Source organism: Hemisphaericaspora subhashii (genome assembly GCF_019202705.1).
Source record: "Hemisphaericaspora subhashii strain CBS 10753 chromosome Unknown scaffold50, whole genome shotgun sequence".
Classification (NCBI taxonomy): domain Eukaryota; kingdom Fungi; phylum Ascomycota; class Pichiomycetes; order Serinales; family Debaryomycetaceae; genus Hemisphaericaspora; species Hemisphaericaspora subhashii.
In genome coordinates, this window is record NW_026057324.1 from 65,618 (window position 1) to 87,920 (window position 22,303).

The 22,303-nt window shown below is 34.9% G+C and overlaps 9 protein-coding genes and 1 pseudogene across 10 annotated transcripts; 4 read left to right on the forward strand and 6 right to left on the reverse strand. All coding sequences in view use genetic code 12, as the record gives it.

Moving 5' to 3' along the window:
- Positions 1-10: 10 nt before the first annotated feature.
- MRS2 (Mrs2p) lies at positions 11-1,483 on the reverse strand (the record flags this gene model as incomplete). The annotated part of the gene is made up of 1 exon (XM_049407553.1): positions 11-1,483. The coding sequence occupies one exon, from the start codon at positions 1,481-1,483 to the stop codon at positions 11-13; it is 1,473 nt and encodes a 490-aa protein (XP_049263053.1).
- A 307-nt stretch (positions 1,484-1,790) lies between these two features.
- Positions 1,791-2,544, reverse strand: VMA4 (H(+)-transporting V1 sector ATPase subunit E; the record flags this gene model as incomplete). The annotated part of the gene is made up of 2 exons (XM_049407555.1): positions 1,791-2,450; positions 2,524-2,544. 2 exons carry the CDS (start codon positions 2,542-2,544, stop codon positions 1,791-1,793), a joined length of 681 nt encoding a protein of 226 aa, XP_049263054.1.
- Positions 2,545-3,171: 627 nt separating this feature from the next.
- Positions 3,172-4,041, reverse strand: CRC1 (carnitine:acyl carnitine antiporter; the record flags this gene model as incomplete). The annotated part of the gene is made up of 1 exon (XM_049407556.1): positions 3,172-4,041. One exon carries the CDS (start codon positions 4,039-4,041, stop codon positions 3,172-3,174), a length of 870 nt encoding a protein of 289 aa, XP_049263055.1.
- A 1,829-nt stretch (positions 4,042-5,870) lies between these two features.
- J8A68_003677 lies at positions 5,871-8,766 on the reverse strand (annotated as a pseudogene). Its single transcript has 3 exons — positions 8,753-8,766; positions 7,202-7,918; positions 5,871-6,864 (listed from the first exon to the last, which is right to left on the reverse strand). Coding segments are annotated over exons 1-3 (1,725 nt in total).
- A 439-nt stretch (positions 8,767-9,205) lies between these two features.
- Positions 9,206-10,249, forward strand: J8A68_003678 (mRNA triphosphatase; the record flags this gene model as incomplete). Its single annotated transcript, XM_049407557.1, has 1 exon — positions 9,206-10,249. The coding sequence occupies one exon, from the start codon at positions 9,206-9,208 to the stop codon at positions 10,247-10,249; it is 1,044 nt and encodes a 347-aa protein (XP_049263056.1).
- Positions 10,250-10,450: 201 nt separating this feature from the next.
- J8A68_003679 (uncharacterized protein) lies at positions 10,451-11,548 on the reverse strand (the record flags this gene model as incomplete). Its single annotated transcript, XM_049407558.1, has 1 exon — positions 10,451-11,548. The coding sequence occupies one exon, from the start codon at positions 11,546-11,548 to the stop codon at positions 10,451-10,453; it is 1,098 nt and encodes a 365-aa protein (XP_049263057.1).
- Positions 11,549-12,850: 1,302 nt separating this feature from the next.
- J8A68_003680 (uncharacterized protein) lies at positions 12,851-15,891 on the forward strand (the record flags this gene model as incomplete). Its single annotated transcript, XM_049407559.1, has 2 exons — positions 12,851-12,856; positions 12,913-15,891. The coding sequence occupies 2 exons, from the start codon at positions 12,851-12,853 to the stop codon at positions 15,889-15,891; spliced, it is 2,985 nt and encodes a 994-aa protein (XP_049263058.1).
- Positions 15,892-16,549: 658 nt separating this feature from the next.
- On the forward strand, positions 16,550-17,632 carry J8A68_003681 (histidine phosphatase family protein; the record flags this gene model as incomplete). The annotated part of the gene is made up of 1 exon (XM_049407560.1): positions 16,550-17,632. The coding sequence occupies one exon, from the start codon at positions 16,550-16,552 to the stop codon at positions 17,630-17,632; it is 1,083 nt and encodes a 360-aa protein (XP_049263059.1).
- Positions 17,633-18,608: 976 nt separating this feature from the next.
- On the forward strand, positions 18,609-19,991 carry J8A68_003682 (histidine phosphatase family protein; the record flags this gene model as incomplete). Its single annotated transcript, XM_049407561.1, has 2 exons — positions 18,609-18,803; positions 18,909-19,991. 2 exons carry the CDS (start codon positions 18,609-18,611, stop codon positions 19,989-19,991), a joined length of 1,278 nt encoding a protein of 425 aa, XP_049263060.1.
- A 140-nt stretch (positions 19,992-20,131) lies between these two features.
- On the reverse strand, positions 20,132-21,160 carry ADH5 (Adh5p; the record flags this gene model as incomplete). The annotated part of the gene is made up of 1 exon (XM_049407562.1): positions 20,132-21,160. One exon carries the CDS (start codon positions 21,158-21,160, stop codon positions 20,132-20,134), a length of 1,029 nt encoding a protein of 342 aa, XP_049263061.1.
- Between the last annotated feature and the right edge of the window lie 1,143 nt (positions 21,161-22,303).

Below are 22,303 nucleotides of genomic sequence, written 5' to 3' on the forward strand. Positions count from 1 at the left end.
AGAAAATGGTCTATCTTAATGGTCTTTCATCATTGATCATCCTCCATATAACATCCTTTTCTCGTTTTGTTGGACGATCATATTTTCTCTTTATACCCTGTCCAAAGAACAACTTATACCAGAACGAATCCCTCTGTCTAGATCTATGCATTGGTTGTGGTATTCTTCTAAGTGAGGTTGTCTTTGTTTTTGCTTTCGATGCCGCTGAGGATGCTTTTGGATTTCCTGTTCCCATCATGGTTAATTTTTGAACCTTGTGTAATCTCTTGAAATTCAACCAAGTGATGAATAACCCTTGTATCAATGATACAACCACAACGATTCCGAATCCAATATTTGATTCTTCAATGTAGTTCTTAAGATTCATTCCGTAAAATGCGGGTAATAAAGTTGCAACAGTGAAACCTAAAGTATATATAGTTATTTTCAACTCAAACAACATTAAAGAATTTCTATTGGCATCCAAGATAATATTCACGATTTCTTCAGTTGCTTTAATATCACTCAACAAACTCCCCGCAGTTTGAACAAATTCATCACATTGATTATAATACGATTCCAAAATCATTTCTAAATCTTGATAATTCTCTATATCAGGCTTAAACATCTTCTTCTCCGTTAAATACATCCCCGCCAAATCCTCATCATTCTCCAACAACTCTTCCAACACATTCCTAATCAAGACTGCCTTTTGATAAAAACTCGATAATTTCTTCAGTCGAATTAATAATTCCTGTAATTTATGTCTATCAACTTCATCCTCCAACTCCGCCAATATTAACCCACAACTTGATGAATGCAATTTTATCTCCGCTTCAAGATAACTCATAATACTTATCAAAATCGATTCCAATGCCCTAAATTCATAACAGATTCCACTATTCCCTACATTCGTCTTCAATTTCAATTCCAAGTCATACATAAACAACCCTAGTTTCGTCGCTACCTCAGGTGTGGAAGTATCGAATACCATGACACTATCCTTCTTGATAATTGCTTTTATGTGTAATAAATTCACCAAGATGGCGTCGCTTAGACGAATCATAATGGTTGGAGCAACATCGATTGAAGATGTATCGATCTTACGTAAATCTCTCGGAAAGAGATGATTATCTTTTAGGAATGTCATTTTTGGGTATTTCTTGGATACGGAGGTGATATTACCTTGATTATCGAATATTGTGCAGGAGACGTATAAATCATTAGGAGTGACTGGTTTGATTCGATTTATGATTTCATCAACCATGGGGGCTGGAGGTGGCGGAGGTGGAGATGAGGTATGATCCGAAGAGAGTGGGACTGGTGGGAAGCTCCTTTCTGCGAAATTATATTGTGGTTGTTGTTCTTGTGTACTATTAGTTGACTTATATCTGAATGCAAGTGTTAGAGTATTGAATGCGATGGATGGTGGTTGATAGCTGTTGCTTCGTATAGGTAGTCGTATTATACGGTTTATTGTGGATATTTTCATTCGTCCATACATTGTGGAGAGTCAACTATAGTCTATTTGATTAGAAGTAGAACAGTCACGGAGGATAGCTCGATTTCAAGTGATCTCCAATTGATACCAACCAGCTTCCAAAAGAATTTTTTTTTCAGTCAATCTCGCTGATGGCCCTGCGCTTTTTTGCCGCCACGGAAATTGATAAGATAGAGAGGATAGAAAGCTTTTATAAAAAATACTATGCTAATTTGATGTATATTTGAACAAAAGAAGATAAATTGTATTTACGTATTACAACGTAGTGGTTGTAGTTGAAATTTAATTAAAACAAAAAAATAATGGCACCCTAATCAAAGAATTTTCTGGTAGCCGATGGACCAAATAATTCCAATCTAATTGCAGGTAAAGCTTCTTCTGATAATATCTTTAATCTTTCTTCTAAAGTATTATTAACTTCAATCTTCCCACTTCCGTTAACAATAGCAACCCCACCAGCGATGTCTGAACTCAAGAAATCTTTTTCATTAATTGTAATCAGAACATCAAATCCCGCCTTTTCAGCAAAGCTCTTTGCAGCGATTTCAATTGCTTCTTTAGCAACTTCTAAATCTTGCTGTCTAATTTTAATACTTACTTCATTTTCCATTAATGCCAATACACCTTCTTCAATTAATCCCACTAAAATAGGTAAATATTTAGCTTTATCTTTAGTCAAATTTTTTAATTCAATTTCAACAGCATCAAAGATTTCATTCAAGATTTGATCCTTGGAACTAAGGATTCTTAATCTTGTCTTGTTGCCAATTGTTGATTTGGTGATTTGTTGAGCTAAACTAGCTTTCTTTAATTTTGCTTCATAATTAGCATCAATAGCGGCAGTTTCACTTCTTACTATTGATGCTTTTTCAATTTCATATTCTTCATCTGCTTTCAATCTGATTTCTTTGGCTTTTTCTTTGGCTTCCTTTTCAATGAAAGCTTGCATTTTGGTAAGCTCTGATTTTACCTACAATTTTAACGAGTTAGTACATCCTGTTGGGAGGAATCGATATATAAATGACTTGTAAAAAGATACATACTTGTTCATCTGATAACTTCATCTTGACAATTTCTTAATTGATTGTATTTTATAAGTGGATTGAATATAAATTGTAAATCGTGAACTAAGACTTGAAGGAGATTGATTTTTCGATAATTAATTGAATGAAATTTCTTTGATAGTCTCTCTCTCAGTCTCGCGCTCCGTCCCTCTGAACAAACTCTCCATAAAGTGAGAAGTGAAAAAATCATTTTTTTCCTTCAACCACGATTTTGGTAATAAGTACACGACTTTTTTAGGATTGGTTGCAAAACCACAGTTTTATACGACAAGGATAGTGACACCAGACTGGCAATTTATAGGTGTTAGTTTGGCAGTGTGTGAGAGAGAATATGCAGTAACCCCAACAAGAAGCAAGTACATGTAGGTATATAAATATTTCCAAAAAAAAAATGCATATATATTATAGAAAACTAAACTAAAACACGAACTGAAGGTAGGAGATGTTATAAGGTAGGACATCTCCCATGTTGTATACATGGATGTAAATAAATTTTCAACAAACTATCTTTGGGAAAAGGTTGTGGTAATCCCCAATCTTATTCCATCTATAAAGAAAAATCAAAAATGCAACTCTTTTTTATATCATAGGCCTGTTATCTAATCAAAGATAAGGGAGGTGACTAGCTTATATAAGACTATCCATTAATTGTCTTGCCAATTCGACACCCAAGAAAGTAGCAGCATTAGCAGGGAAAGATCTAGCTAAAGCAGGACCAACCCCAGGGAAGAATGCTTTAACACCACCTTTTGCATAAATATTCTTGGTAGTTTGAACAATTGAAACTTTAACATTAGAAGATTGTTGAGTTGATTTAATAGTATCAATTGGGAAAACACCCAACCACATAGCCACACCCGCACAACCACCAGCAGTCATAACTGCAACTAAAGATAATTCACCATTTTCTGGAGATAATTGTTTCTTAACATATTCATAAGTGGCAAAATATAATGCAGAACCTGGACCATCTCTGGCTAATGTTGCAGCTGACCCTTTAAAGATAGACGCAATACCTCCAGTCCTATACATTTCAGCAACTACGCCAGCCATTGATTTTGCTTTTCCTTGTTGAATTTGCATCATAACTTTAACTCTTTCAAATGGAGCAGCAACCCCAGTAGTTGGAATTGCACTAATGAAACCAGCAGTTGAGATTTCCTTAATTCCAAAATCTTCAACTTTCTTACCAGTATAACTAGAAACTAAACGTTTTCCTACATCATAACCCCAAAACGAAACAGCAAACATGGGAGTAACACCTAATAATGGAGGTAAAACACCTCTATATAACCCTAATAATCCATCTTTGGCTATTGTTTGTTTAACACATTGGACTGAGGAATTGTATAAACCAGTTTGTAATCTAACTTTAACTAAATCAAAGGGGTGACCAGTTAAAACAGCACAAATACCACCAAATCCACCAGCAGCAAATGATTTGACGTTGTCAACTAAGACGGATTCAGCTTCAATTACAGAGTCAATTTCATCCATTTTGTATTAGTTATTGTATGTAGTTTTCTATAAGTTTTGTATACCAATGTGAAAGAAATTTAAGAAAAGAAAAAGACATGGGAAAACTTTATATTTATAATAAAATTTTTTTTTTCAAATCTGGGGGATTAAATAAAAATATTTTTTATCTGTTATTTAAAGTGGGACATTTTTGCGGGTGATTGAAAAATTCACATATTGAAAAACCAAAAACCAAAAAAAAACTCCGAGGATACAATTTTTTTTCTTGGAAACTTTGTTTTGGTTAGTGGTTTGGATTCTTTATCAGATAGTTTTTCGTAAGGTTAAATTTGGCCAGATGATCACTAATTGTGATATACCACTTTAAAGAGGATCATAGTAGTATACAAAGAAGGTTATAGAGTAATTAAACACTCATTTCTTATACAAAAGTCTTGTCTAAGTCAGCAGAAAACAGTTTATGATCCGAAACTGTTGACAAAATTTTCTCCTGTACAGCGCTGTTCCTCGGTTTAAAAAATATCAAACCCAAAAAAATATTTGAAATGAAAAATATTTTCAACCAATTAAATTCCACTATTTATTTTCCATTATTATTTCATTTGGAAGTATAACTCCTTTCTTTCTTATCAATAACCCTTACTTTGACGAACATATTGTTCAGTTTTCGTAATTTCACAATTTTTTCATTTTTCTAATTCATGTGCAGTCTAATTATATTACTGTTTTATTATTTTTTAGTATTTTCAGATCTCGGACTCGGAGTCTTTTTTTGAAGTTTTTTTAACCAAAACAATCAGAGATTGTTAATTGGAGATGCATATACGGTATTGTTGTAATTACTTAATTAGTTTAGTTTTCGTGTTTTCACAGGATTACATTAAATCAAATTGTTATTGTTTAAAAAGAATAAAATAAATCCAACTTTGTGATAATTATTGATAGAAGGATTATGATTTGGGTAAGTTCCGTTACCCCAGATTTATTTTTTGGTGATAATTGACTTTGCCTTTCTCATTCAATTCAGTTAGAATTTATAGAATTCGTTCCAATCTCATAAAGTATCATTATAATGGATGCTAATTAGATGATTAACATGCACACCGGGCCAAATAGCAAATTTTTCATTATTTTGAAAGAACACACCTTCTCCTAATAAGAGACAGAAATTGCGGAAATAAATTATCCAAGGACTTTCTAGTTGGGAATTTGGATCACAAAATAAAGATATTGTTGCACGGTTATCATAGATAAGCATTGTATTCTAATAGAAGAGTAAATTACTAACAATGCTTCTCCTATGTTTCAAATATGCAAGTCCTATAAATAATGTTTAAAGTTGCTCCAAGGGACATGTACCTGACCGCTTTCATTAAAGATGCTAGATCCAACACTCACGCCTCGATTACCCTTTTTTTGCAGTCAAGATTCACTGCTCAGCAATTACAAGTTCAGTTTACGCAGGTGCACTACTCCAATTGCGAACTCATGCTCCCCTTTCTTTGCAAGAAATAACAACTATGACTTGATTCATTTCCAGAGAAATAAGATTTTAAGTGAATAAACGCCTAGAATTAACGACAATGGTAGCGACACAAAGGCTGTGTTTATTCTTATCTCAAAACATTCCCATTTCACACAGCTTTCATCAATTATGTAGATTAAGCTATAAAAAGTAAATTTCATGCAAAGAACAATAGACATAGTTATGGGTGTGATTCTGTAAAAACCCAATTCTTCTACTCTTATAACACTGATTCAAAAAGACTACATACGACAAAACCATTATTCTAGAAGGTATTTGAAAATAACATATAAATTGTGCTCATAACGTATATTCAATATCATCAGTAGTGGCACCACATGAAATCAATTCCTTCTTCCTTAACATGCTTTCGAACCAGACAATCCAATGCCAACTCAACCATATTTGGACTCGATGAATTAATAATGTCTATAATAATTTGAACATCAGTCATGCGTGGATTTCCATGTAAACACAACTCTTGTAATTGAGTACATGTCAGAAATACTAACTTGGCTGCAACACCGCCTTGCAAGTCGTTATCCGCTAGGTCCAAACGAATTAACGACGATGGGAAGTATAACAACGATCCGTCTGATTGGAAGTATTCGTTGATCTTGGTTGATATCAAACTTATGTATTGTAAGTTTCTTAAGCCTAAGAGAACTGTAGGTGTCGAAAATGAAGAAATTGGGTTTTTATCGAGACGAATCGATTTCAATGAACAGGGTAAGCTGTTGCTTCTTATTTGAGAAATTTCATTTTCGTGTAAATCCAAGTTCTCGAGGTTTTCATAGTTTTCAAATTCAAATCGGTCCAATATCTCCGATGTTATTCTGCAATGGTACAAAGATAATTCCCTCAACAGGGAAGGCAAGAAATTCGACTCAATTTTCTTAAAACCTTTCCCGTTCTGAATTGAAACCAGTTCAACGCAATCGGGTAAATGAAAATGGGATGCGTCTAAATATTCAAGTTCGGTGTGGATTAAGTTCACTCTCTTCAAATTTGGTGCTTCAATAATGACTTTATTGAGAGAACGGGCATCAGATAGATCCAAAGTCTTTAGATTGTTTGGTAGCTTACATATAAATTCAAGCATTCCAGACCAAGCAACTTTAAGTTGAACTAAATTTTCTAAATCAACGAGATTCAAAGATTTAACTGGAGACGGTGAATATATTGTCAAAGTATGTAAGGATTTGGGAAATGCAGTGACTTGCGTAATAGGAATTTTAAGTTGTAACTCAACTAAAGAATCTGGAAATTTAACACCAGACCAATCTTCCTTCATTCCTGGCTCCTCCCATTCCCATCTTCGTTCGACATGTTCAGAATTGATAAAACCCTTAATGAAGGTGGAAACTCCAACTGATCAGGAAAGATCTGGGCCTCGTAGGTCTGAAGTCGAAAACTTCTTAAATTGTCTGGAAGTTTTAAATTTCCGCCCACAGTTGAAAATGGTACCTCCTTATCGTCATGGGATCCACCGGCTTGAAATATCGATATCTCAAGATCTTGCAAGCTTTGAGGGAAAGTAATATTGTTTGAGAATATATTCGTTTTAAAACCTTCATTATCGAGCAAAATTCGAAACTCTTTCAAATTTGGGTATAGTTCTATACTGTCCCATGAATGTGTCCCTCCTCAAACTCACAAAATCCAGATATTATCACCCTCTCGATTCCAACGGGGAAAGTGAAAGCACTCAATCTGTGCAGCTCAGTATCTGCTTCAAATTCTCGTAAGTTCTTTAAATAGGAAATATCCAATTCCTGAAATTCACCTTCAAAAAATACTTGTAAGAACTCTACAGTTGATGGTAGATTTGATGGTAGATTTTGTCTAAGACCTGATAATTTTAACCCTTTTAAATTAGGGAATAATCGAGAAGGAAATTCATATGGAGCATAACCTAGCCCTAATTCTCTGATATTGTCACCCCAACCTCGTTCAGTCCACTTTGGAAGACACTCGGTAGTAAGAGATGAAATGCTGGATAACAATTTCTCATGATACTCGAACTTTTCTGGAAGGTCTACTACTCTGTAAATATTGTTATACTGCTTATCCAAAGGGAATTCTGGGAATCCGTACTTAAATGATATGTCTATTCGGGGCAATTGTCTTAATATATCAGGATATCGTCGATGAAACCAAAGAAATCGCTTAGCCCGTTCGAAATGAACATTCTTGGGTTTCAATCCAGAGTACTTTCTAAGCAATTGAATAAATTGACTTGCTCTCAATTGCTTATATTCCTCATTGCGAGGATGGTTGGGAGAATGGTTGGGGTACTTGGATAAAAAATCTCGCGATTGTGAAATAAGATTGAGCCCTTTTGGTTGAGGCCCCCGATAATATAGGGATCTGGAATCAGAAGGAATGATTGAAATAAAACGATAAACTATATCAGCAGAATAGTCTCGTTATTTACCTTATAGCTATATACAAAGGTTCATTACTAGTCCATATCTGAATTTTATAATTTGAATTACTTCATGTGGAAGTTTGGCTATCTGAAAACCAATGCTATCTTGCTTTAACAGCTGCTGATCCATGATTGTATACAATTCAGCTAACAAGCAACAACATACAATTTATTAATATCTTCAAAATAAATAGGTAGCCGTACTATAGGATTTATATTTCTCATTCATCAAACAAATTAAGAAACAGCAATGAGTCATAAAACTTTAGATAGACGAATAGAAGTTTAGTCAATTTGCAGCCGCACGAACAAAAAAATAATAAAGCCGCTAAGCCAATTCAATACGAGATGCGTAGCGAGATCCTTAGATAGGGATGAAACTCAAATGAATACGCTTTACCTTTGTAGGACTTCAGGATATTGAGCTTTGTAATGCAAGCAATATTACAAACAAAAAGCCAGTGCTTGACAACAAAATAAGGTGAGACCTATCTATTTTGAATTTGAATTAACGACTGTCACCACGCCTTCGGAATATCGAAAACAATATCACACCAAGTTGCAGCTTTATCCTGCCAATGTTTTTAATATCAACATTGGCAGCTCCAAAGGAAATGGTGATGATAATGTTGATGACTTTCAATGAGCAAGGTTAAGCTCAATATGAGTTAAAAAGGCACCCACCAACGTGATCAACTTGAAGCCTTGGTTGAGAAGTATATACAGAATGCTGAGTTGATCAATGATGCAATGATGTAATGGGTGAGTCATACCATACAGCGGTCATTCAATTACTTCATATTTAAATTAAGAAAACTCTTACATAACTTCTTTAGTAAGCAGTATATACTTTCAATAAATTTGTTTAGACATTGCAAATATGAATACACAGAAAAGATTCAGCTCATTCTTCTGCGAAATCCAAGTCAATAGTGGCGGAAGCATTGCACTACAAAAGTGTGTTTCCTAGGGTTTTCTCTAAGTATCTCCTCTTGACCTGCTCTTCCTTTAAAAAGTCTGCAACCGTCGTATAAAAATAGAGTTTGGATTATGCATTGGCTAATAATCTTTTTTGAGTTTAAGTGGGGAAGTTGCTCCATCTCTGGGTTTCTGTTTCAATATAAAAGTTCACATTCTCCTTTACATGTTCAAACGATTGTTCAAGACAATGAGGACTTTCTGTAAAGAATCTGTTAACTCGTTGTCCTTTGGTAAAAAAACGAATAATGTCGAATGATAGTGTAAAAGTTGAATCCAAATCTGATGATGAAAACCTGCTAAAAATCGAAACTGAACAACGTAAAGAGGTGATTGGTAAAGAAGAATCGAGAGCTCAAGTTACAGTTAGGGTTAGTTCGTTTCGGCTTTTGCACCATCGGTTATCCTTTCTTGTTCGGCTAGATATAAAAGAAAGTAAGAATGAAATAACGGTTCAGCACCTAGTAATCACCAAGCTGGTTGTTGAGGGAGTCAAAGATTGGATAAATACCCATTATTCCTCAATTGCAGTTAACAATAGGTCGCATGTCGAGATTGAGTTAAAATTTGGTCAAATTGTTGATAAATATACCAGAGTTCGGCTATACGGGGGCATGAGGGATTCTCGTATTGTCCGAAAGTCCTGGCATTTTCACTTCCAGATGGAAGTTGATGATTCAGCATTCGAAAAAGCCAAAGAATTCCTCATTCACTTGCAAAAGGAGTCTAATGAAAAGTTCAAGTCTTCCATTCATGATTCAACTGATTCGATGTATCAGTTACCTGAAAAGAGGGTGACGGTATCCAAAGATAGTTCAGGTAAATTGGAATATATTAGTAAGAATAGGATTTCAGATTTATATATTGTCAATCCTTCCTCGAAATATGATTTCAGATTATCCATGTCTTTAAAACTTCCCCTTGAAAAGACTATTGATGTTTCCGGCAGTATTCCGGAATATGAAAGAATTAAAAGGAGACGTACATGGGTTCAAAAGGATCTTGAGTTTGAATTAACGACCGTAACCACTCCGAGACAATATAGGGGCCCATATGATACCAAAGCTACTATATCAGAATGTGAAATGGTACTTTATCCTGCTATTGTTTTTAGGATCTTCGATAAGCCAAATGGAGCTTTTCGTGAGGGTGTTGATGATTTAGTTACCTCAATGAGCAAGGTTAAAATAGATGCCGGGCACGAAGGAGCTCAATCGCCTGAACAGCTTGAGGTATTGGTTGATAAATTTATGCGGAACGCTAGATTGCTTAACGACGTCATGAGTGATTAGTGGTATTTACAACCACTATCTTCTCACCTCCTACAAATGCCTGCTACCTCTTACTCCTATTGATAATTTCCTACTTAGTAATACATAGGTTTTGTGAAATTGACTAACTTAGAATCTAAATACGATCCCAAAATTTATTTTATTGCTCTGGGCTATCCTAAGTCTGTACCATTCATGATATTAGAGTCAGTAGGATTGACCTTACAAAACTACACGGAAATGGAATGAGTACAATCGATGCCAGCGAATATCATGATTGTTTTCCATATAATATTCATGTATTTTTAGAGTTTTTTGCATATGGAAAAAGTAGCAGATTATTCCCTTTACTTTTAAGTATTGATCAAAACCATCCTTGATACTGGTTTCCAACGGAATAAGGCTCTCCATACGCAAGTTCTCCACTGTGTTTTTGTTATCAAACTTAAGCCCAATTTTTTCAACTGTTGCTTCTGGGAACTGCAACGCTGGATAGTGTTGATTCAAGATACCCACGATTGCTTCACCGGTAAACTCTTCACTAGCTAATAGCAACCGCTTTCCTATTGCTTCTTCTTTTTCAAGAGCGAGAACATGGGCCAATGCAACATCCCTAGCGTCAACAAATAATCCCTTAATTTGGGGAATTGTATAGTTCTTCTTCAAATCGAAAATACTATGAAGAATTTCAGTTGAGTCACCCAAATTGTCAGACACATCCACGTCAAAACATTGGGGACCAAAAGTATAAGCTGGAAGAACAGTCACACGCTTGAAATGGGTCCTCTGCTTGTCCACAAATGACCAGGCTTCCTTTTCAGAAACAGCTTTGGAATAAAAATACGCAGCTTGCGGTGATTCTTTCCCCGCGATAACATTATCTGGGTTCCAACTACTTTCATCAACGACAAAGTTAGGATCTTGTGAGACAAACTGTAATTCTGTTCGACGCTCTCTTGAACATTCTTGGTGAAAAAAGACGTTTGGAGCATGGTGTCTAATTGATTGCAAAATATGTATGACCCCTTTTGCCGAACGTCTAATCAATTGCCGTTCATAATTAACTCCAAGTGGTATAGTTCCAACTGCATCAATAAATTTGTCGACATTTTGATGTCTATCGAGAACATAGTCAAACGCATGCTTGACTTCGGTATCTCTGACAATTTCATATGAGAATTTCGCATTGTTAAACTCATTTAACAATTTCTCTCCTTGTTCTTCGGAACGTACACTCCCAATAACACAGTAGTTTTTATCAAGCAAAGCTTGGGTTATATGCTTACCAAGGAAACTCGAGGCTCCAGCGACGATAACCATTGACGACATCTTTCTTTTAACAATTTGTTTGAGGGCCCCAAATCTTTCGAAAACTCGATTGGAGATTTTCCATCCCTTTTATAATGTATATGTAAGTCGCTAACTGCTCTCCTCTAGAGTGGATCTAGTTGCTGCAAATTGCATTTTGAATTTTTATTTTTTAGTCTTTGAAAAATAAAGTTTTGCTGAGGGCGGAACAATTTGTTAAGATTTGAGACTAGAGACATTAAGAATTAATTACAAAGGTATTAATTAGATTTACTATACAGACCTTATTGTAATATTTGGAATCTAATTGTTTGTATTCGTTATTATCACTACTATCTGTATATATTCGTTTATGTGTGTTGTCCACTTTTCTTCGTTAATTTGTTTGGTGACCTTTTCCTATTGGGAGAGTGTTACCCGACTTTCTTATAGAAAAGCCATTGGATTAATTTTATCTCAACAGAATTGGTTAGGGCGAAGGGATAATAAACGTATATGTCTCCATGTAGGTCGTGGGATATTCTTAGAACAGAAAGTCACCACACATTATGCCTCATCATCTGTTATTCCTAACGTAATGAAGCAATAAAGAATGATACATGTAGTTGGAGTCTATCTTTTAATAGTTCTTTGAACATGTCAATTGGGAAAAACTCACCCTGCAAAACTTGTTGCTTTCGCTTAACAATGCAACTCCATTTGTATCAAGATAATTACCGATAGGTCAAACTTATAGATTTGACTATCAAGTGTGTCACCATTCCAAATGCAACGTATTATTATCTATACCTTATTTTCGAAGAAAAACTCGGTTTAAATGTTTCATTTAAAGCGAAGTAAAATTAACTGTTGAGTTCAATCCCAAAAATGCATAAGCAGTAAAAATTGAAAACTTTGTTAGAAAACTTCCTTACTTCACTAATAAATCATTCTCGGATTCGAGTTATAAGTATGGTAAAACCGGCTATAATGTTAACTTAATTCAATCAATAGGAATATGTTTGAAGGTAAAAATTGAATTGGGTCTTAAACCGTCTCTCATTCTCACAAACAATTTGCTTCTTTAGCCGCTTACTTCAGAAACTTCCTAGAACTAAGGGAATTGGTTATTAAAGTGTCACAGGAAGTACCTGAGGGCTTCATACCTCATTAGACCTCTAATGGAATTCTACACCCAAAGGCGATTTGAAGCTACGATGAAAGAAGTCACATTCCGTAGTGAGCAATCGATCGGACGAGCCAAAAAAATTTTCGACCGAATTTACTTTTAGCTTCCCAGATGTCCTAAAGGAAGTTGCCATTGATTTCTCAGTAATGAAAGTATGTAACACCTTAAAGAAATATTGATTAAGCCGAATTGCTAACATTGATTTCAGCAACGTATTACCAGTTTGGATCTTCAGATTCTTACTTCTGAATTATCTAAAGAATTATTGAATTATAGATTACAGAATATTTATAATGTTGCCAATAGCACTCGTCAATATTTATTTAAATTTTCAATTCCAGATTCTAAGAAGGTGGTTGTGTTAGAATATGGAAATAGAATTCATTTGACTGATTTTGAAAGACAAACTACTCAACAACCTTCTAACTTCGTTACTAAATTAAGAAAACATTTGAAAACTAGAAGATTATCAGGTATCAAACAAATTCCGAATGACAGAGTATTAGTGTTACAATTCAGTGATGGGTTGTATTATCTTGTATTGGAATTCTTCAGTGCTGGGAATATATTGTTGCTTGATGAACATCAAAAGATTATGTCCTTGCAAAGATTAGTCACTGCAAAGGAAGATGTTGACAGATACGCAGTTAATGAAGAGTATAAAATGTTTGATAAATCATTATTTACAGATGAGTATAAATTTGAAAAGACTACGTATACATCTGAAGATGTCAAGTCATGGATTGACACACATAAGTTACTTTTGAAAGAACATTCAGATAAGAAGAAAGTGAGGGTATTCTCAATTCATAAACTTGCTTTTGTTAATGCAAAGCATTTACCAAGTGAGTTAATTCAGAAATGTTTTCATGATTGTGGAATCAACCCAAGTCAAAGTAGTCTTAATTTTGAAGGAAATGAGGAAGGTATCGAAAGTGTAGTGAAAGCATTAGAAGTCTGTGAAGATGCGTATTTATCATTATTAACTGTCGAGAAAGAAACCACGGGTTATATAGTGGGGAAGAAGAATGAGTCAGTAGATGAAACTTCTGAATTGAATATAATCTACGATGAATTTCATCCTTTTGAACCATATAAAGAGAATTTCGATGCTTTTGAATTTATACCAGTTCAAGGATATAACAAGACATTGGACAAATTCTTCTCAACCCTCGAATCCAGTAAGCTGGCATTAAAGATAGAGCAACAAAAGCAACATGCTAATAAGAGATTGGAGAAAGCAAAGAGTGAACGTGATAGACAAATCCAAACCCTTGTACAACAACAGGAATTAAATTCAAAAAAGGGAGAATTGATTCAATATCATTCCGAATTAGTGGAAGCATGCCGTGCGTATATTCAACAATTTTTAGATCAGCTGATGGATTGGACCAATATTGAATCGGTTATTGAACTTGAAAAGAGAAAAGGTAATAAATTGGCTAATTCTATTGGATTGCCGTTGAATTTGAAAGAAAATAAATTCAAAATTTTGCTTCCTGATTTCGAAGAAGAAGACTCTGATAGTTCTGATGTCGATGAAACACAATCAGAAAGTGAAAGCGAAAGTGAAAGCGATTCAGAAGATGAAGACGACTTCCCCAAGAAAAAGAAATCCACAGCTAAGAAAACTAAACAGAAGAGACCAAATGTTGTTTCCACTTGGATTGATTTATCATTAACTGCATTTGCAAATGCCAGATTGTACTTTGACACCAAGAAGACCGCCGAAACTAAACAAACCAAAGTTGAAAAAAGTACAAACATGGCAGTTAAAAACGCCGAAAGGAAGATCACGCAAGATTTAACCAAAGCTCTCAAACAAGAAACTGAAACTTTAAAACAAATGAGACCTAAATATTGGTTTGAGAAATTTTATTGGTTTGTTTCCAATGAAGGATATTTATGTTTGGCAGGCAGAGATAATGCACAAGTTGATATGATATATTATAGACATTTCGGGGATAATGATTTCTTTGTCAGTTCTGATCTTGAAGGATCTTTAAAAGTATTCATCAAGAATCCATTTAAGGGAGAATTAGTCCCACCTTCGACTGTTATGCAAGCTGGTATTTTTTCTATGTCTGCTTCAAGTGGATGGAATGGAAAGGTAACCACGTCGGCTTGGGTAATGCATGGTACTGAAATATCTAAGCGTGATTTTGATGGATCGCTTGTTCCTTCTGGAGAATTTAATTATAAAGGCAAGAAAGAATATTTACCTCCATCGCAATTAGTAATGGGATTTGGTCTTTATTGTTTGGTTGATGAGGATACTACTAAAAGATATGCCGAGAATAGAGTAAATCGTGAAAAGGAACATGGTTTGACTATTACTCTTGATAATAAGAAGGCAGAGCTTGAAAAGATCAAACAGACACAAAAAATTGAGGATACCAAGAAGGTTGAAATTACCAAGGAAGAAACACCGCAAAGTGCTCAAGAAGAAGTCGAAGGAAGTCCTGAAGCCGATTTGGAGTCTATTTCGGACAGTGTTTCTTTATCAACTGAGTCTAGACTGGGAAAAGCTACTCCAATTCCAAGAGGTAAAAAATCCAAACTTAAAAAAATCGCAAAGAGGTACGCCGATCAAGATGAAGAAGAAAGAAAATTGAGAATGGATGCATTGGGAGTTCTTAAACAGGTTGAACAAAGAGAGGATCAAAAGCTGAAAGAAGTGTTCGAGAGATTAGAAGCCGCTAAGAGATTGGAAGAAAAAGAAGCTGCAAAAGAAAGAAGAAGGAAACAAGAAGCTAAAGAATACCAAAAATACATTATGGATGAAGTTGATAGTGACGAATCCCATATTACAAATTATTTAGAGATTCTTGATTCATTTGTATCCAAGCCATCTCCAAAGGATTCTATTATCAATATTATTCCTGTATTTGCTCCATGGCAATCATTACAGAAATTTAAATATAAAGTAAAAATTCAGCCAGGATCAGGAAAGAAAGGGAAATCAATTACAGATGCTTTACATTATTTCACTACCAGAAAGATGGACGATTCTGGATCAGATACCGATTTGGATTGGCCAGTGGAAAGAGAAATCGTTAAGACTTTGAAACCTAACGATTTGGTTGGTGTGTTTACGGTTTCAAAAGTGAAGTTGGTCTTGCCATCAGGTGCAGCACCTGATTCAAAAAACAAGCGACAACCTGCTAAGAAAGGGAAGAAAAAGTGAGTAGAGAGTAATGTATGTATATATGTTCTAAGTAGTATGGGTTAAGAATTGCATCATAATCATCAATTTTCTTTACTCTAACGCGAATTCTGCTGTCTGAATTAGTACTAAAATCTCAGGATTTGATGAGCCGCACAAGAATCTGGGGGTTGTAATTTTTTTAGGGATCTCCTTATTGTGTGATATTTTTTTTATCTTTAGAACAAAGAAGTTTCATCTATTGACTAAGTATTAGTTTTATTCATTTATAGTGGAGGGAGTCTTGTTATAGAGAGGAATGGATATATTATAATAGGCAATCACGAAATATATATCTATTCGAGTCTACATTAAGAGTCTACTACCGTCAAATCATTAGTTGTTCCCATACCCGCCAATATAGTCAATCACAAAGTTATAAATTATTGAGTGTTTTAGAGTTTCACACTCAACAATAGATACCCCTGGTTATAGCAACCCAACATAACAAATATTTAGTCCATTGAGGAACTTCAACTTAGTATTAAACCCTGGCATCCATCTGGTAATACTGTAAGGTCTGAGTGTAACCTATTCTACCTTGTTTATTTTCCCAGTATAAATACTACCATATCACCCCACGTTTTTCTCACAAACAGATTTACCTCACAACAAACCAAACCAAGTTCAACACCATAACATGGTAGCAATAAGTAAAGTCTTATCATCCGGTCTCATCTTTGCATCCCAAGATCAATTCAGGAATGTCGCCGGTCCAGAATTAGCAGCCAAATCTCAGTACAACATCGTGAAATACCTAGCCGCTGCAGGTCCATATATTCAGAATAATGGATTTGGGATCTCCACATCCACACCTCCCCAATGTGAAGTTGAACATGTCCAATTGTATATGAGACATGGTGAAAGATTTCCTGGTTTAGCAGCTGGTCAAACTCATAAACAAATTGTTGATAAGTTGCAAAGTTACAACGGAATATTTAATGGTGATTTATCATTCCTTAATGATTATGAATATTATGTACCCAATGAAGATCTTTATGAATATGAAACTACCCCTGCTAATTCAGAAGGTCCATATACAGGGTATGAAACTGCAATTAGAGCAGGCGGGTCATTTAGGGCGAAGTATGGACACCTTTATGATCCAAATGAAAATTTACCAATTTTTATTGCTGCTAGTTTCCGTGTTTATGAAACTGCTTTGAATTTCGCTACTTCGTTCCTTGGAGAGAAATATTCTGAAAAGATTCTTGATAAAGTTATAGTTACTGAAGATAAGGATGCTGGATTTAATTCATTAACTCCAAGATGGGGATGTCCTGCTTTTGAACCCAATCATTATAAGGATCAATTGTCGAAATTCCCAACTACATATTTAGATAACATAGTATCTAGATTTACTTCTGCAAACCCGGGATTGAATATTACTTCAGATGATGCTTTCCAATTATTCCAAATATGTGCCTATGAAATGAATTCAAGAGGATATTCTCCATTTTGCGATATTTTCACCGAAGATGAATTCGTAACATATGGTTATCATAATGATTTGACATTTTATTATCAATGGGGTCCTGGCGGATATAATAGTAAATTAGCTGGAAGCGTCCAATTAAATGCAACTTTGAATCTTTTAAAAGAAGAGAATCCCAAGAATAAAATATGGCTTACATTCACTCATGATAGTGACATTGAATTGTTCTCATCTGCACTTGGGTTATTTGATCCTATTGATGCTTTACCTTTTGATAGAGTTAAATAATCTCTATATATAGCAGTACAGCTTTAACACGGGTACCCACCTGCAAAGTATTGCGAAAAACTTAAATGTGGAGATGATCATTATGTTAGATTTATTGTTAATGACGCTGTGATACCAATAAAAGAATGCTCTTCTGGTCCTGGATTTTCATGTAAATTGGAGGATTATGAACAATATGTTAAGGATAGAATTGGAAAATACGACATTGTCAATGATTGCAAATTGCCTGAGAATTATCCACTGGCGTTGACTTTCTATTGGGATTATCATGAAGTTAAGTATAACGCGACTGTTCCTAGGCAAACAGCGTAATGATTATTAGAATATTCGTGGAATATATTAGTTATTTCCTTTATAGATATTATTTAAATGTAAATTTTATAGGCGATGATTAGATTTTTAGAATACATCAAAGTGATTATTGCTGTGTTTATTGTTGCACAAAATTAAAATTAACAAAAAGTTAATTTGCAACAAATGTTCATGGCGCATTAATTTATTTTCCTGTACCTGCTTTCTTTTTTCCAAGACAGCAGCTACCCACGTTTTCCTAAAATTGACACACACCCACCCACAACTGGTATCGCAACAGTAACTTACAATGGATTACTAGTAAGCGACTGTTTTATTCATACCGATTTTTATGGTTGATCATTCATTTAAGTGGCACGAGTAATCTACCTCGCATGACCATACTCTCTGTTGCAACTCCATGCTAAATAATTTACTCCAAACGAATAAGAAAGGGAAATAGGTATCAAGGTAAAACAAATTCCCCAGGCAATTTTTAATTGTAACCAACAAGGTAATTATAGACCACACTTCTAATTTACATTTCTGACCTTGATATATTTCCCACTACTAGATTAGGATATAAATACTTCACTTTATCTCGCTGAATCTAAACGATTTCATTTTTGTGATTTGATTGCTGCAAAAAATCGCAATCCTCACCCCAACTACAGTTGCAAAATACATGGTTTCAATATCCAAATTATTACAAGGCGGACTCTTAATAATCGGTCAATCCGCCTATCATTTAGCCACCCCCGAACAAGCGTCGGTTGATAACTGCAATATAATTAGATTCTTAGGTGGGTCGGCCCCTTATATACAACACCCGGGATATGGCATCTCATCCGACATTCCTTCGATTTGTGGATTGGAACAAGTTCAATTAATATCACGACATGGAGAGCGATATCCTACTCGATTCTTCCCTGCTAGGAACCGATGCTAAAAGGTTTTCAAATTTGTTGTACTTCGGGAATATAAGGGACAATTGGCATTTTTGAATGATTATGATTATTTCGCAAAGGACGAATCTCAATTTGGATTGGAAACTACTGATGAAAATTCCCAGGGTCCTTTCGCTGGGACGAGAGATTTGTTCAGACATGGAGCATATTTCAGATCTAGATATAATGATCTATATAATCTGAGTTATACCTTGCCGGTCTTTACTACCAATTCTAATCGAGTACATAAATCAGCTGAGTGCTTCGTCAAAGGCTTCTTAGGTGATGAATATGGAACTGACAAAATCAAGTTCAATATCTTGGCCAAAGACCCTTCGCTTGGAGCTAATACATTAACCCCGAGATATGCTTGTGCTAATTACGATATAGCAGCTAATTCAAAATTACTTCACAATCGGAATGATCAATTTCTATACGATATTCTTGAGCGGATTACAAAAGATAATAATGATATCAAATTAACCAAACATGATATTATAAATCTATTCGATTGGTGTGCTTATGAAATCAACGTAACTGGACAATCACCCGTCTGTGATTTATTCACCAATGATGACTTAGTTGCATATGCTTATTACAAGGATTTGGGTAAATTCTATACTTCGGGTCCGGGGAATAACATGTCTACGGTAATAGGTTCGGTGTTATTGAATGCTTCATTGGTTTTATTAGAAGATACCGAGGCTGATAATAAGATTTGGTTGAATTTTATTCATGATACAGATATTGATCATTATATGAGTGCCTTGGGGATATTTACACCGGAATATCCCTTGCCTGTTGATGAGATCTTATTTGATAGAAAGTTTGTACATGCTAATTTAGTTCCACAAGGTGCAAGATTATATACTGAGAAGTATAATTGTGATGGTGATTCATATGTGAGATTTGTGCTTAATGATGCTGTTATTCCGATTCCTGGTTGTAATAATGGCCCTGGATTCTCTTGTGGATTTGATGACTTCCGTAGCTTTATCAAACAGAGATTAGAGAGGATTGACTATATAGAGGAATGTGGAGTTCCAGCAAATGTTAGTCAAAGTTTAACATTTTATTGGGATTTTAAGACTAAAAACTACACTGCTCCTTTTGAAGTATAGATATACCCTGACAGAGCGCACCCGATAGTTTGTACAACAAAAACAAGTGTTATTGACATCATACACTAGAAAATTATATAAAATTTTAATAAACCCCCAACACCATCTTGAAATAAACTGAAATGTGTCTGATAGTTTTTCTATGGATTAAATACAACTCTACCTTCATATGCACCTTTCCTTAACTTTTGAACATACTCAGGTAATTGTCTCAATGGAGCCTTAGCAACCTTTGGTTTAACCTTACCTTGACTAGCCAATTCAAAACATTCAGCTAAATCATTTGAAGTACCCCAGAAACTACCCAAAATATTAATTTCTCTAAGGGCCAAATCACCCAAATTGAATGTTAAATTTGGTGAATGTAACCCAACGACAACAATATCACCCTTGGATCTAATATACTTTTGACATAAGTCAAAAGTAGACTGTGCACCTACAAAATCAACACAGATGTCAAATGAACCAGCCTTGACAGAATCCGGTAATTTATCATAAACATTATCGGCACCAAGAGTCTTGGCAATCTCTCTAGCTGGTTCTTTTGGGTCCAAAACAGTAATCTTCGAACCAAAAGTCTTGGCAATTTGTATACCATTAATACCTAACCCACCTGCTCCAATAATTAATACATTTGAAGTTGGAGTCAATTTAGCAATCTTTAAAGCATGATAAGGAGTCAACATAGCATCAGTAATGGCGGCAGCATCTTCACTACTAACATTATCTGGAATACGAACCAAATTTCTTGGTCTCTTAACTAATAAGTATTGTTCATATCCTCCGTCATAACCCAATCCAAACCAATCCAAAAATGAGTTAGTACACAAGTTATCCTGACCTGCACGACAGAACTTACAAACTCCACATCCATTTGGACCGACACAGGCAACACGTTCACCAACTTTGTACCCAGCAACGTCAGCGACATTGTCACCACCGAGGGAAGCTACAGTTCCGGCAACTTCATGACCCATGACATAATTATCACCACAATCCAATCCTTCATAAATGATATGCAAATCAGAATGACACAATCCTACGGCATCAACTTTAAGTAATAATTCACCTGGACCTGGTTTGGGGACAGGTAAATTCTCTTTTAAGTTTAAACCATCTTTTTTAGTATAATAGAACCCATATTGGGTGGTTGGAATTTCGGAACCCATTCTTAGATTTTGTAGTTTGTATATGAATACGTTTATGATGACAAAATAAAAGAAGATTATGTAAATGGAAAAATGCATTGGTATTTATAATAATCGGAGTCAGTCTAATCCTAAACAATGGGTGTACCCAAAAAAACACTAAGAAAATAATAAATAATAATAATAACAATCATTTTCCAAGACAAACAAGAAGTTTTTAGGGGGTGGGGAATGGGGGAAGGGATGGAACGATTGGGTTAAGATTCTGTTATTAGCCTTTTTTAGATCATGTGTTTATCTGTATCAATTAAGCATCTCTGCGCAAACCATATTTTGTAGATTTTATTCAATCAAGTTTCTGCTTGCAAATTTTGATCAGGAGACTCAATTGAATTGATAATAAAAAGTCAATTGAATTTCAGTCGGCTTATGATCCCTTCCACCCAATGAAAACTAATAAGCCGATATTTGTCATTCCACTTGTCTAACTCCTTAATTTAATAATTACCCCAGACAAACAAAAAAAAAATCATCCCTTCTCTGCCTCCCCCCTTGAAAAAATAAAAATTGCCTGCAAAACCGAAACAATTTAAAAAATAATTTTAGCTGAAAATTCTCAACAATTGGAATTGAGAATAATTGCGTGATGTGATGCAAATCGTATATCTGAGGCAATTATTAGTAACTTTGTGATGACAATTGATAAACGATAATTAAACACGTTTAGTGCGAGAATTCCGTAGGGAAAAGACAAATGATTGCCGAAAGAAGCGGGTCCCTGTCTAAGTTGTTGTATTATGTAATCCAAGGTCTAATATAAAAACGGAGATCGAAGAGATATCGACGAGATCACTAAACCATGAAAATACATTAAAACGACAAAAGGAAAGCAACATACGAGGAGAAACAAATCTATTAAGATAATTGCTGCTTATAAGAGGTTTTTTGCATCGTATGTTGATCCATCTTTTTTGTTCCTCTAATTGTGTATCTGTTTATTATATTTCTGTATGTTATTATGTATAAGAACTAGAATAAATGGTTGTATCAGAAAAAAAAAAGATAAGAATATCAAGTCTGAAATAACTGAAAAAGACCATATCGATGGGGTTAGGGACCGGGTTAGAGGAGACAGGGATCTCCAATCATAGGTATAGTTATATC